The sequence below is a fragment of the Astyanax mexicanus genome, chromosome 17, assembly GCF_023375975.1.
Source record: "Astyanax mexicanus isolate ESR-SI-001 chromosome 17, AstMex3_surface, whole genome shotgun sequence".
NCBI lineage: Eukaryota > Metazoa > Chordata > Actinopteri > Characiformes > Acestrorhamphidae > Astyanax > Astyanax mexicanus.
The window spans coordinates 40,048,190-40,062,823 of NC_064424.1; the positions used below are offsets into that span (position 1 = coordinate 40,048,190).

The 14,634-nt window shown below is 40.1% G+C and overlaps 1 protein-coding gene across 2 annotated transcripts in view; it reads right to left on the bottom strand.

Moving 5' to 3' along the window:
- The window catches only part of si:ch211-196i2.1 (collagen alpha-1(I) chain), a 205,912-nt gene that overhangs the window by 76,914 nt on the left and 114,364 nt on the right, over positions 1-14,634 (bottom strand). For both annotated transcript variants that reach the window (XM_022676499.2, XM_049466433.1), the window contains one exon: positions 2,219-2,824. In XM_022676499.2, the coding sequence (XP_022532220.2) occupies positions 2,219-2,824 (606 nt within the window). The remainder of the gene's footprint in view (positions 1-2,218; positions 2,825-14,634) is intronic.

Consider the following 14,634-nt stretch of genomic DNA (forward strand, 5'->3'; position numbering starts at 1 on the left):
TGGTGCTGCATCTGCTCCTGCTTCTGCCGGCCAGCCTCTGCCTCGTAAAGCAGATAAGCGCTGTTTAGACTGCACTGTGCATTTGGGTCCCATTCCCCCCCCCGAGTCCCAGCCAATCAAAGAGGACTGGAGGACTGGACGGGACAGTTGTGATAAAGACTTGCTGAAACTTGCTGAGCGTTTTAAAGCTTAAGAAAATGTATAAATCTACACATGCTGAAGGAGATCAAAGACCTGAATCAGTTCCAGGATATGCTCACAGTTAGATGGAAAATAACTGTGTCTTTGTTTAGACAGGCTGTCAAATCTGCGTGTGTGTGTGTGTGTGTGTGTTTGTGTGTGTGTCTGTATATGTGGTTTTAGCAAACATATGAAGGCTGAACTGCAAAGGCATTGCCATCAACATCTAGAGACTAAAAGTTAACTAAAGCTATGTTCACAATACAAACCTCATCAATCAATTCCTATTTTTATCTTAGATCAGATTTGACTTAATGCTTCACATTCATAAATGTACGAGATCTGTATCTGTAATGTAAACAAATCTGGCCCTGAAATGACCCTGAAACACAAGGACACACTGATTATGTTTATATTTGGGTTGTAACATCTAATAGTTGGTAACTATTTTAATAATCGATTAATTGGGTCTGCGTTATTATACACATAAGTACAGTTGCTGCCTCCTAATGTGGGGCATTAAGCCAACCAAAGCCGTGGCAGTAAAGCACCATGAAACTGGATGCATTTTGGACTATTTTCATACCTAAGGTGCATTGGATTAGAACACGCATTATGTGACACTAGTAAGGAACAGGGGTGTTGCCATGCTTTCCCATTAAAATTCAGCAGGTCTCACCACTGTGCGGCAGTGGAGTGGAAACTAAATTAAGTAAAGCTAAGCTAAGTAAACAAAACTGTAATTCTTAAAAAAAAACACATTTTCTTTTAAAGTCAAACAAGTGCTGGATGTTAATCTACAAAGATTTCTCTCCTGAAAAATGTTTATTTGGTGAGTAGAGCGCTTCCATTTATTTACAGTAAGTTTAGATTTTCAGATTAATCACTAAGGCTATGTGCAGCAGCATTAGCATTAGCAGCTAATCACAAGTGCTAGATTGTGCTAGCTAGCTAGCTAGTGCTGCTGTAAATGGCAACCGACAGCGCTACACTGAGGAATCCTGAGTGTTCCGGTAAGCCAGGAGGATATTAGCTAGCAGTTTGTCCCATGTAGCTTGTTTAAAAACAGTAAATGCGCAGGTTACAGTTTGATATACTCCCCTCTAGCTCTTTCGCCGTTCAGAGTTAGTATTATCAGCCTATTGCCTGCTGCTAACCCCGGCTAGCACTGCTGGAGCAGCCTTAGCATTAGCCTCTAACTGTGCTAAGCACTAGCTCTTTTGTCATTCAGAAGCATGTATATCGGACAGTAGCCTGCGTGTTTACCATGTTAAAACAAACTATGTGGGACGAATCGCTAGCTAATATCCACCTGACTTACCAAAACACCCAGGGTTTCTCAGTGTAGCTAGCATTAGCGGTTAGCTGCTAATATCTAAGCTTATTGTAAAAAAAAGGAAAGTGCTTTACTCACTCAAAGAAGGGTGTAGGTACAGATGAGTCAGAAAAAAACAATGAACAGACTTAGAATTTCTCAACAACTGCCAGCACAGGCATCAAGAAGTGACCAACAAGCCACAAACATTACAGGACCTACAAGGAAGTGTAGCATTTTCTTACTAGGAATATTTATTGGATAAAAGCAGTAAAAGTAAATGCTAAAAGTAAACGTATAATTTTTTGCACAGGTGAAGCCTTTACAACACCTTTATCATTGGTTATTATCTAAAAAAATGTTTTTTTTTTTCCAGAATGAAAATAATGAAATAATTTATAGGGTGTCTTAATCTAAGTTGCACTGGCTTTTATGTGTAATACTTTTATAAATTTGCTTTATTTTTGTATGGTTATCTTACTGTTTGTGCATCACTTTGTAGCCTTGCTGAGAAAAGTGCTAAACAAATAAATGTTTATTTACTTACCTACTTACTAATGTACATTTATGTAACTCCAGTACCAGATATCAGCACATGACCACAACCTCTTCAATGCTCTTGGAGACGAATGCAATCAAATCCTCATGCAAATGTTCCAAACATCTACTGTACAATTCTCACTATTAAGACAATTAATGAGTTTAATATATTTAAATACTCACTGGTTCTCCACGGGACCCCATTGGTCCTGGAGGGCCCCTGCGGATCTGATAGATCCTCCCATCTGAGCCTTTCACCAGGTCCCCTTCCTTACCAGTGAGAATCACACTGCCTTTAGAGATGTGGGGGGTGCTGGGAGTTGTAGTTCTTCTACCATGACTGAGGCTCCCCTCGGTGGATGTGCTCAGTGGAGGCTTGGTGGGTGCTTCCACTTCCTTTACCAGGTTGTCCTCAGGGTCCTCAGGGCCTGCGGGGGGCTCCAGGGGGCTTTCTCCTGAGGGCTTTTTAGGAATTGATGGAATTTTAGCATCTAGGTCGATAATAGTGTTATCCACAGGTTCCTTAGCTAATGTTTTCTCAGGTTTTTGTTTATCGATGGTGATGTTCTCGTCCACAATCTTGGATGTCGAGTCTGGCTTGCCCCCCTTGCTGCCTTTAGCAGGGGGTATCTTGTTGGGTAAGCCACCGTTTTTGGAGAGTGTGTCGGGGTCGGCCAGGTCAGTGTCCTCGTCCACCTCGAAGACGTCCCCACGGCTCACTGACCCGGGTCTCTTGGAGCCTGTTGGGAGTGTACCGTCTCCTCGAACTAGCCCACGTCTCCTTAGACCCTTACACACATAAAAACACACACACACGAAAAGAAACAGAATAAGAGAAAAATAAAGTATTAGTCTGAGAGGACTTTTTTTACAGAAATACACAGTGGCAATCCATATGGATTTGTAAATCATGTTCAATCAGCATTTCCATTCTCTATAAAATGCAAATTTACAAGAGAAGGAAAATACATTCTTAACTTTGAGTGGAACTCAAAGTAAAACAGTTTGAAACAAAGTTATTTGGCAGCATTTTTCATTTGCCCATTAATCACAAAATTCTGACACACCAGAACAAACAAATTCAAGATTCAAATCTTGTCAAAAAACAAGGTTAACAAGGTTTCTTTCTGACAGCAATAAAATGTGCAGGCACTTGTTTTTCTGACTCAATATTTATTTTGTATTTACTTTCTTTAAACTGTGTTACAAACACTTAACTCAAACTTAATGCTCTCTGTTGCTCTGTTATAGAATCATTGGCCACTTTTTCCACTGCAGGGCTGAATGTTCTGTGGACATTTCTAAGGGCTTTTTCACACAGACACAGTTCTGCTCAGAACACTTATAAAGCAGGCTGGATACATTTTTTCTCTGCATGGTTAGCTATCTGTATCCTGGGCCACAGAACTATTCGGTTGGAGAGCTTAAAGACTGAGAGATTGGCATACTGGTTAGCTGTTAAATAACAGATGCTGGATGGGCCCAGTCACCAGCATTGCTAATGTGGCATTACAGTGCAAAATACAACACTTTAGCTAGTAAAGTTTTGTCATTTCAATGCAGAAACTCAGTCCTACTTACATTTTTACCTTATTTTAAGTAATTTAAACTCAAAATAAATACACCAATTTCACTAATGAAGTTATGCTAAGCCCATAAGATATAACATCAGTGATTTTTGCTTGATTTAATCCTTTCTTTACTCATTTTGAGACTTTACAATTGCTTATGTTAAGAAATCATTCTAAGAAAAATGTGCTTACTCATTGGCAGATTTCTTTGCCTAATATAAGCATATATGTCTCAATTTACACATATTTTGTGACGTTTTTGGCAATGGATTTTTTTTCAGTGTACCATTTAGTGTTGTCTGTTCACCAGCATTACTAATGGACTTATGGATGAGCCCAGTTGCTACCATTGCTAATGCTGCTGACACCAACACTGGTGACGTTAGATGAGCCTGGTTGCAGGCATTGCTAACAGGCCGTTGATAACATTGGATGAGCAATAGAAAGAGAGACTGCAATGCAATACAGGGCTGGAACTCACCCACTGCTGTATATACTTTGTTTTAATACATTTTCATATATGAATTAAACATATACAACTAATATGTAATACCAATATAAAAAGCCTCCGCTTGCCTACATTGTGTTTGGTGATATAAGGCTTAGATGAAGCTGCTCGGCCATGGAAACCCATTCCATAAAGCTCTCTACTCTACTGTTCTTGATCTAAATCTAAAGACCACATGAAGTCTGGAGGTCTGTAGTAATGGACTCTGGAAGATTGGAAATTTGGTGACCTCTGACAGGGCGAGATGCTTTTGTTCTCAGCCACTTCCACTTTGTTATTATATCACTGACAGTTGGCTGTGGCATCCTGGAATCTATAGTACTGAGCAAATTTTTTTGACTGGTCTTGTTGCACAGGTGCTGCATCTTATCACGTACCATGCTGGAATTCACTGAGCTCCTGAGAGTGACCCAATCTTTTACTAATGTTTGCAGAAGCAGTCTGCATGCCTAGTTGCTTGGTTTTTGTATATCTGTGGCCATAGAAGTGATTGAAACCTGAATACTTATATCTATAGCTTCATATATCCATAGGATGTATGATAAGGTGATGTAATTAGATTGCGTTATAGGTAACATATATGGTATGGAAATACTACTCTGGATCTAGGGACATACAGTACGTGTTATGTATTGTATTTCTCTATTGGGTTTTTAGTGCTCTGACGGGAAGTCCTCTACTCATGTCTAGAACTGCCACCCAGACACTCATGCATTCACAAACACACAAACACACACATGCACGCACACACACCAGGCTAGTGGAAGATCTCCAGAGAGCTGGCCCTGCAGTCCTGCGTGTCAGCAGGCAGAGGAGCTGTATGGCTGGGAGGCAGATGCTGTGGTGCATGTTTTTGAACTAGAACTCAGGAAATAAGAAACAGTCCAATCTCCACTAAAACACATGCACTAGGGTGTGATGGGCGGCGTGTTGTCATGCTTTAATAAAAGAGACAAAAGACGAGTCATGTCTCGGTGCTGTACCGCCATGTGTTCACTGTTTATCATGCGGCTGAGTGGATGCAATAGGTATGTGGTCACGACCACGAAGCAAAACACTCACGCTGAGTGAATGCAACACGTGACCGTGCTGCAGCTTGATTTACAAATCCTCATTTGTCCGGATAAACCCAAGACATTTGGTGCTGAATCAGGGTTTTGGGAACAAAATCAGATGCATTACAGACGTTTTTACTCTGGTTTGCAAAATGCATCTAATTACATCCATTTTCAAATGTAGTCGACAAGAAAAGACCAGTTTAGTGCTTATTTAATCTGTTACTGGATCTACAAAGACTAATGAAGTTACAATTTAGTTAAAAAAATAAAAACAGGTCAATTAAGATCAGAATTTAAAAACGTAAAACTGCATACCTAAAAAAAAAAACCTGAAACTGGACTTGATTTGCTATATTAAATGTTGACCTCATTTAACCTCATTTAATAAGAATGATTCACCATTAATTATTGCAACTAACTAACTAACTACTGTTGATTAAAGTCTAGCTGGCTCCTTTTTGCACTTTAACTTACATTTAGATTTACAAGATTTAACTATTGTTTATATCCAGAGAGACTTCGATATGACTCAAGTTACACAGGAAGGTACAGTAAATGTAGCATTACAATTTATATTGGTTTGGTGTGGAGTGTAACTGATCCCATGGGAAATGCCGTGGGAAAATGCTACACCCATTGCTGATCCAATCATGTTTTGCAAAGGATAAGCTGCAAGTCTAACGTAGCCAAAATTGAGTAAAAAAAAAAAACAGGTCAATTATCATTTAAAGCTGCAAAAAGCACTTGACCACAAAATGCGCACAAACACATACTAGAAAAAACTATAGTCAAAGCAAGTGACGCAGTAAAACATAGATTATAGAGCATTGCGGCACGGCCTTGAACAGGGTGTACGATAAGACCCAGAGTACAACTCTAGGCAGGCGAAAGGAAGTTAGGCAGGCAGGGGAAAGGAAGTTAGGCAAGGAGGCAGGCAGGCGACTGGAACTTGGGCAGGCGGGCAGGCAAAAGGAAGGGAGGTAGGCAGAAGAAAGGAAGGAAGGCAGGCAAGCAGGCAGGCAGGCGAAAGGAAGTTAGGTGAATGGAAGGAAGGCAGGCAGGAGAAAAGAAGGAAGGCAGGTGAAAGGAAAGAAGGCAGGCAGGCAGGCAGGCGAATGGAAGGAAGGCAGGCAGGCAGGCGAATGGAAGGAAGGAAGGCAGGCAGGTGAACTGACGTTAGGCAGGCAGGCAGGCAGGCGAATGGAAGGAAGGAAGGCAGGCAGGCGAATGGAAGGAAGGAAGGCAGGCAGGTGAAATTAAGTTAGGCAGGCAGGTGAATGGAAGGAAGGAAGGCAGGCAGGTGAAAGGAAGGAAGGCAGGAAGGCAGGCGATTGGAAGAAAGGAAGGCAGGCAGGTGAATGGAAGGAAGGCTGGCAGGCAGGCGAAAGGGAGTTAGGCAGGCAGGCAGAAGAAAGAAAGAAAGGAAGGCAGACAAAAGGCAGGCAGGCGAAAGGAAGAATGGAAGGAAAAGCCCAGGGAAGCAAATGAGGGCTAAAAGGCTAAAAGCTAACTGAATACAGTCTTTTTTTGCCTCAACCAGACTTCAAATGCTTCAATAATCCAGCAAATGCTTTGTTTTGTAGATTTAATATATGCTGTTGAAATGATTATGATTCTAATTGACAGGATATACAGTAAGCTTACATTGTTTTTTTTTGCTCCCAGGTAAAACTCTATTTAGATTGAGCAGAAACAAGATTTCTGACTGTTGTTTTATTTCTTCAGTTCCCAAAAGCAACAACCAAAGCTGTCATGGATCAGTGCTTAACTACTGACTTTTCTATAGGCTTTTGCAACTTCAGAGCGATAAACATTCTCAGGCTGGGCAGGACTGCCACTATATGCTCCACTGCTGTTTCTCACAATAGCCCATTCAGAAGCTCAGGCCTGAAAGCAGTCTGATAAGCTGTCACTTGATCTCCACCTGGTTGCAGAGGGCTGCCGGCCAGCTTATCTCTCACCCTACAGACGACCTGAAAATACCCTGCCAAAGAGAGGCTGCCCGCACGGACCCCCATTAGGAGACCACTCACTCCCAGCAGACCAGCTTCAGGAGAACAGTGCATGTAATGCACCATTCTGCCACCAGGGGGATCGTAAATACGTTCTAAATTATTGTACATCATATCAGTAGAAGCCTAGTGAAAAATCTACTACACTATAGTAATGGCTCTTGATAGAGGTGTGTGATATTGTGTAAATATAATGCCAGAATATTTACTTTTTCTGATATCTGATTGGACGACAGAACTAAAAAATAAGAAATAAGAAATCCAAAAATATATATAATTCAAAGTTTACACAGTGTACAATTGGTTTATTTGTTATAGCACACATTGAACTAAACTATAATTAATTATGCCGCTTTTGTAAATAAACATAAATGCCAAGGAGAGCCTAAGTACAAGATTTATCTTCATATTAGTTTACTCAAATGTTTCTCTTTTTAGAGATGTCCTAGACTATAAAAAACAATTTCCAACACCCTAAAACTGAGATACAGTATGATGGCCAAAGTAATACAGCAGTTTTCCAGGACGGGTACCACTCAGAACCGGGCTTGCCAGGGTCGACCAAAGAAGTTGAGTCCACATGTTCAGCGTAATATCAACAGGTTGGCATAAAAAAATAGATACATGAGTGCTGCCAGCAGTGCTGCAGAGCTTGAAGATGTGCGAGGTCAGCCTGCAGTGCTCAAACCATACACTGCACACTGCATCAACCTGGTTTGCATGATGTCCCAGAAAGCAGCCTCTTCTGAAGCTGATGCACAAGCAGGCCCACAAACAGTTTGCTGAAGACCAGCAGACCTAGAGCATGCATTACTTGAGCTATGTCCTGTGGTCTAATGAGACCAAAATAAACTTGTTTTGCTGAAGACCAGCAGAATTAGAGCAGGTATTACTTGAGCCATGTCTTGTGGTCTAATGAGAACAAAATAAACTTGTTTGGATCAGATGGTGTCCCTTGTTTACAGTCAAGTGTAACAGAGTTGGAATTAACAGATTATATATTTAATGAGTTTCACTAAAATGGTTCTATTATATAAAAAAGGGGTTAAACATGTAAAAAGTTTGTTTTTGTAAAAAGGTTTTTCATTTTTTGCTTTGACATCCCTGCAGGCTGTGTCCCTCTGCTGCTGCCGTACTTCCATCAGATTAGTAAGAGCTCTGAGATGGACAGTGTGTAGCTGCTGTAGTTCCTTTCCAAAATATATCGTTTTTTTTAATCTGTATTTATTTAAAAACTTTTAAAACATTGCTACATAACCTTATACAAATATCTAGTGCTTTATTCATTGTAAAGTTATGGTAGGAAATGCTAACTTTATCAAGTTATTTTGCATAGACGTGCTTCACATATATCTAAGCCATGTTATTTAACTCACGCTCTCAGTAATAAATTGTAAAACAAACGAATGTCTTCTTATTTTATTTTTTCTACCTTAGTGTGTTATGCCTGCAGCCATTCATTGCAAGATTTGAAGATTTATGTCCAAAATAAACAGAGGGGAAAGTAGCAATGGTTTCTGACTGATTCAATGGCCAAACAGTAGTCGTTACACAAGCATGGGGGCGGTAGCATCATGGGCTGGGAATGCATAAGTGCTTCTTGGAACTGGGGAGCTGAATTACAACATGTGCTGTACTGTGACATTCTGAAGCAGAGCATGACCCCCTTCCTTCAGAAACTGTGACACATGGCAACACGATAAAGACCCCAAACACACCTCCAAGATGACAACTGCCTATCTGAGAAAGCTAAAGGTAAAGGTTATAGACTGGCCAAGAATGTCTCCAGACCTAAAACCCTATTGAGCACCTGTGGGGCATCCTCAAGTGGAAGAGGATTCCAGTAGTAGCCTGTGTTATACAAGCTGCACACTAATTATATCTTAGAGCGTTTTCACACCAGCACTATTTGGTCCGGTTAAAACGAACTCTGGTCCGTTTGTAACTTTAGTGAGGTTCGATTGAGCAGGTGTGAAAACAGTAATCGAACTTGGGTTTGGATCAAAAGAACCGGACCGAGACCAGCTAGAGGAGGTGGTCTCGGTCCGGTACCAAACGAGCGGTTCACTTGTGGTGAGAACGTGATCCGGTCTCGATCGGATCCAGCTATTAAATATAAGCCACTTATTTGAGCTAAACTGCTGATAAAGCAAGCACAGTTTAAACGGATATATTAGCCAGATAACGCTAATTACCACAGCTGTGAACAAACACTGTGTCCATGCACGCTCACTTTTAGAAGATTATATAGCTCCAAAAAGGTTCCACTATCATTATGAGTTAAATACACTTTTAGAACACTTTTTCCAAGAGAGTTTCCAACATCTATCATTCTGAGCATGTTAAACATAAGGCAGACTCTGTAATCTGAGATCTATGTCCCAACAAAGATTGATGGGTACCTTCAGTGATACAGCATAGATCATAATAATTACTTTAAAAGCCTGAATAATGGGAAAAAAAAAGCAGAGAGTTGCCTAAATATGCTGAACGCCTGAGGCTGAGACGTGATTCACACAAGAAGCCATCGCCATGTCTGAGACTGTGTCAAAGCCATCCTACTAAATGTACAGGGAAATTAAATGAAACACAGTGAGTAAATAGTAGCTGAGAAAGATTAATTAAGAAGCTGTATTTGATCCAAAACAGCTATAAAACAGTTTTATGAGCTGCTGTTTTCATACAGGTACATGCACAAAAATATGGGTTGCTCTGACTTGAAAGGGGACGAGTGCCGTAAATCTGCACCTCAGACAGAGGTATGCATGAGGACGATGCTTAACCCGCTGTGTCTTGCAAGCCAACTTATGCAAACTACAGAGACAATGCTCTGGCATCTCCCGAAAGGAAAATATAAATAAAATATAAACCACATATCAAACCGTCTAGAACAGGGGTGTCCAAACTTTTTTGTTGGGGGCCAGAAGGAGAAATTTATTTGAAGTCACGGGCCACAGACTCTGTAATAAAACAAATAATGAAATATACCACTTTAAATAATACATTTTCCTGATTATTTCATTTACACACCATTTTACTTGACTTACTATCTTTATCTTTGACAGCGTTGTGTAAACTAAGATTTTTCAAATTGATGTTTCATTTTATGATGTCTCTTAATATTAAACTCCTTACTTACGGCAACTTTTAGACTCTTTTGCCCGTTTTTCTGCGCTAGAACTTTACTCTCTCCACTTTTAGACTCTTTGGCCTGTTTTTCTGCACTACAACTGAGCAGCCTCTCTGTTTTTAGACTCTTTGGCCCATTTTTCTGCGCTACAATTGCGCACCCCCTCTGCTTTTAGACTCTTTGGCCCGTTTTTCTGCGCTACAACTGCGCACTCTCTCCGCTTTTAGACTCTTTGGTATGTTTTTCTGCACTACAACTGCGCACTCTCTTCGCTTTTAGACTCTGTGGCCCATTTTTCTGCGCTAGAAGTGCACACTCTCTCCGCTTTTAGACTCTTTGGCCCGTTTTTCTGCGCTACAACTGCGCACTCTCTCCGCTTTTAGACTCTTTGGTCTGTTTTTCTGCACTACAACTGCGCACTCTCTCCGCTTTTAGACTCTGTGGCCCATTTTTCTGTGCTAGAACTGCGCACTCCCTCCGCTTTTAGACTCTTTGGCCCGTTTCTGACACCTAGCGTTCAAACTTTGAATCTCACATTATAAAAACCTGCTTAACAGCGGGCCAACTTTCATTCTATTTGTAAAATACCTCGCGGGCCGCTCCAAAACAGGAAACGGGCCGCAAAAGGCCCGCGGGCCGTAGTTCGGACACCCCTGGTGTAGAACACCCACAGTTTATCTGTCTATTTTTGCCATTTGAGCTCTACAGGTCCAGTAAATAAACCCCAAATTATACAAAATAAAGTGTAACTAAACTATACAAAAGGAGTAAACACTCAAGGCTTTTACGCAGGAATTATTATTATTAAGACAGGAAGCCCTGCAAAATAGGTCAAAACAATAGCTTGCGTGGTCCAGGGTTAAATAAGTATTTTTTATAAATTCCCAAACATATAGTTGACGTTGGTGGAGGGTAGAGCTTAGATTGGGCCCAAAAAATCCAGCCTGACCCAGCCCGAGCCCATGCACGTTCTGCCCGAGCCTTACCTGACCTGTCCTGACCTGACCCATTCATTGTGACCATGAGCCCAAGCCTGATTTGAACCAAACATTTTTTTTTTCATTAAGTAGAGTGTTAAAACTTAGCTAAATAAAAAAACATTTTCAGGCTGTTTGAGCGAGTGAATCCTGTTTAAAATGATGTTATTTAACATTACAACAATGAAGAAGCATAGACCTATTAAGAAAAATGTTTATTAAGAACAGATCTCTGAAAGATTAAAACACGAACAATGCGATTAATGATCTACAGTCCTAAACCTTAGTAAATTAGGCTACAAGAATGATGTCTAAATGACTTTCCTCTAATCTAATATAATTTAACATAGTTTATTATACCACAGTTATTTCCGACCCTGTAATGTAATTGGCTGAGAGGTGTTCAATGATTGTCATTGTCAGCAATTAATGCACTGTAACCAAATCTTTTCATGTATTACTCCACCACATACAGGTAACCTAGCAACGATAAAGCGCTTACAAGCCAAACAGCACAGCTACAAACAGAGCAGCATTGGAACTATTTTAACTCGCGGAGTGTTCATAACCAAACGGATCGTGTTTTCTCGTCCACTTGAATTCAAAATCTTCCAATAAACTACGATAATGGAACTGTGGTATAATCACAATCAAGGTTTGTGCTATAATGTGCTATAACTATTGGCACTGCAGTGCTGATCTGCGGCAGTGCCAATATTACACGTTATAGCACAAACCTCGAGTGTATTATTGCTTAAATAATATAATATACTAAACCAAAATTATTATTTTTTTTTAGATTGAGCTTATATATTTTTAGAACACAGTCTGATTTGTTAGTTTGCTATATTGTGACTACAACACCATAGCTTTATAAAAATTAAAAATAGCTTTAAAAAACAGATGTCACAGATCATGGTCTTGGGCCTGACCCGATCCTGCCTGAGGAAAGTGGTGGGAAATCTTATTCCCACCCATCCGAGGAAGGTGATGGGAAATCAAGGCCCGACCCCAGTTGGGGTTGATCTCAGGCACAGAATCTAAACTATAGTGGAGGGGGTGTCTAGCATCCTCACTCTTTTTTAACATTCACTTTTTTATTGCTTTAAAATGCATGCAGTTTCTTTAGCACTACTGCTCATTCAGTGTACTTTACATTTCACCATTTACAGATATGTCCCAAATCACCCCCTGTGCCCTGCGCTGTATAACATCCAAAGAATTCAACTGTGTCTGTCTCAGGAAGCCACTTGGGTGCTTGTGTAGTCTCTTGTCATCTCGAGACTTGACTACTGCAACTCTCTACTGGCTGGTCTTCCACTGCGAGCCACTAAAACCCTGCAACTAGTTCAGAATCAGCAGCAGCACGATTTGTCTTCAATCTTCTGAAGTTCAGTCATGTGACTTCTTTGCTGGTTCCCTCCATTTTGCTGCTTCCTGGTGCCGCCCACATCAAATTCAAAACCCTGACGCTGGCCTACAAAGCCAAAAACGGACCAGTTTCTTTATACTTGATGGCAATGGTCCAAACCAGATCTGCACCAAAAGTTCTTAGAGCTTCCAGTATGGCTCGGCTCGAACCTCCATCCCTCAAAACTCACAGAAAACAAACATCCCGACTCTTCTCTTTGCTGGAACCAAGGTGGTGGAATTAACTTCCACTGGGTGTCAGAAGAGCAGAGTCACTCGCGGTCTTCAAACGCTGACTGAAGACTCATCTTTTCAAAGAGTTCTTAAACTAATGTTTAAAAAAAGAAAATCTCATAGGGTTCTAATCATTATCAAGCTTGGTGAATCTCTTGATCCTAGTCTTTACAAACTAGCTATGAATATTTTAAAGTAAACAACGAAGTACTGTTGATAAGGGCGTCTGCTAAATACCTTAAATGTAAATGTAAATGTAAATGTGCCTGGCTGTTCTCCTAATACCTCTTCTTCTTCTGATGTCAATAACACCCAGTGCCATTAGGTGAGAGTTCTACAAGGGCATGTGGTTTTAAATAGGTCTACCTACAAGTGCTGCAGGCATTACAGTAAGTAAGCAAGACAATTTAAGGATAGCAAGACTTCAGCACGTGCCTGTGCTGTAGAGGTTTCTATTTACATCCTGAGTAAAAACCTCAACCCCCCAATTGTCACTGTATAAACCGCAACCTGCTTTTAACCCTTGTGTGGTGTTCATGTTTTTGTTACTCGTTTACTTTGTTACTTGTATTTATTTCAGCAAAATTAAGCAATTTTACATTAAAATGCGTTACACATGCTTGCTTCACCTAAATTGCAAGCAATATAAAAACAGCTTACATGGTTAATATTTGCCCTTTACCTTTCTTATGTTACATTTCTTTCAAAAAGTGCTTCTCTTTTTTTTATTAGTTTTTTAATAAAATGTCCTTAGCCCTTGGCCAAACATACTGTATGTAATGTAAATGTGTAGGGGGGGGGGTGTGTACAGTGTGTGTTTATCGAAAATATGTTTTGATATATGTTTTTTGCCAATACCAATGAGTTTGAGTTAGAAAAAATATTTTTTTTGTATCATTTGATGAAAAATGAAAACGGGTCCCACAGACCCGAACACCACAACAAGGGTTAAGGAAAATGTATAGTGTTATACAACCAGGGATGGCAATGAAAATAAGCTGAGCTTTGGAAATGGGTGCAATTCTTTTTTTTTAAGTTTCAAAGCCTTCATCTGTAGTAAAGCAGTGCTGAAACTCTCTACTGAGAGTACTGTACTGTACTCTCTATTGCGGCATTTACACACTTACACACAGCACATTCACACTTTCATCATAATAACTAAAAAAAGACACAGAAACACAGAGAACTATTCAAAATATAAGTCTTTCTTTATAGAAATTACAGATGAAACCAGAGAGTCGTGAGTACTGTTCCCTACACCTTCTAAAGACTCTTGGAAACTTGAGAAAACTGGTACAAGAAGAGTCATGTCTGGCTGACCCACATGGCAACAGCACCTTTAGATCAGCTTAACATTGACATAAGTCTCAGTTTAAGCAGTGAAGAGAAGAATTAGAGATCTGACAGATGAGGTACAGTGCTAAAGTAATTGTTACACTCTAAGAAAAGTAATTACAGATTTGTACCTAAAAGAGTACAAAGCTTGTCGCTGGGGCTGTACCTTATATTGAGGTACAAAAAAAGTACCTTTCAGTGAAAGTCCTTTTTTGTACCCATGGTTTTTGTGCCAGTAAAGATTATAAAGATTATAAACATTATCATCAACTAAATATGGCTCAAAAACTTGATGATCCACAATTGTCTGGCTTTCAAATAAAAAATGTGCAATTTAAATATATATTGTTTATTAGTACAGTGA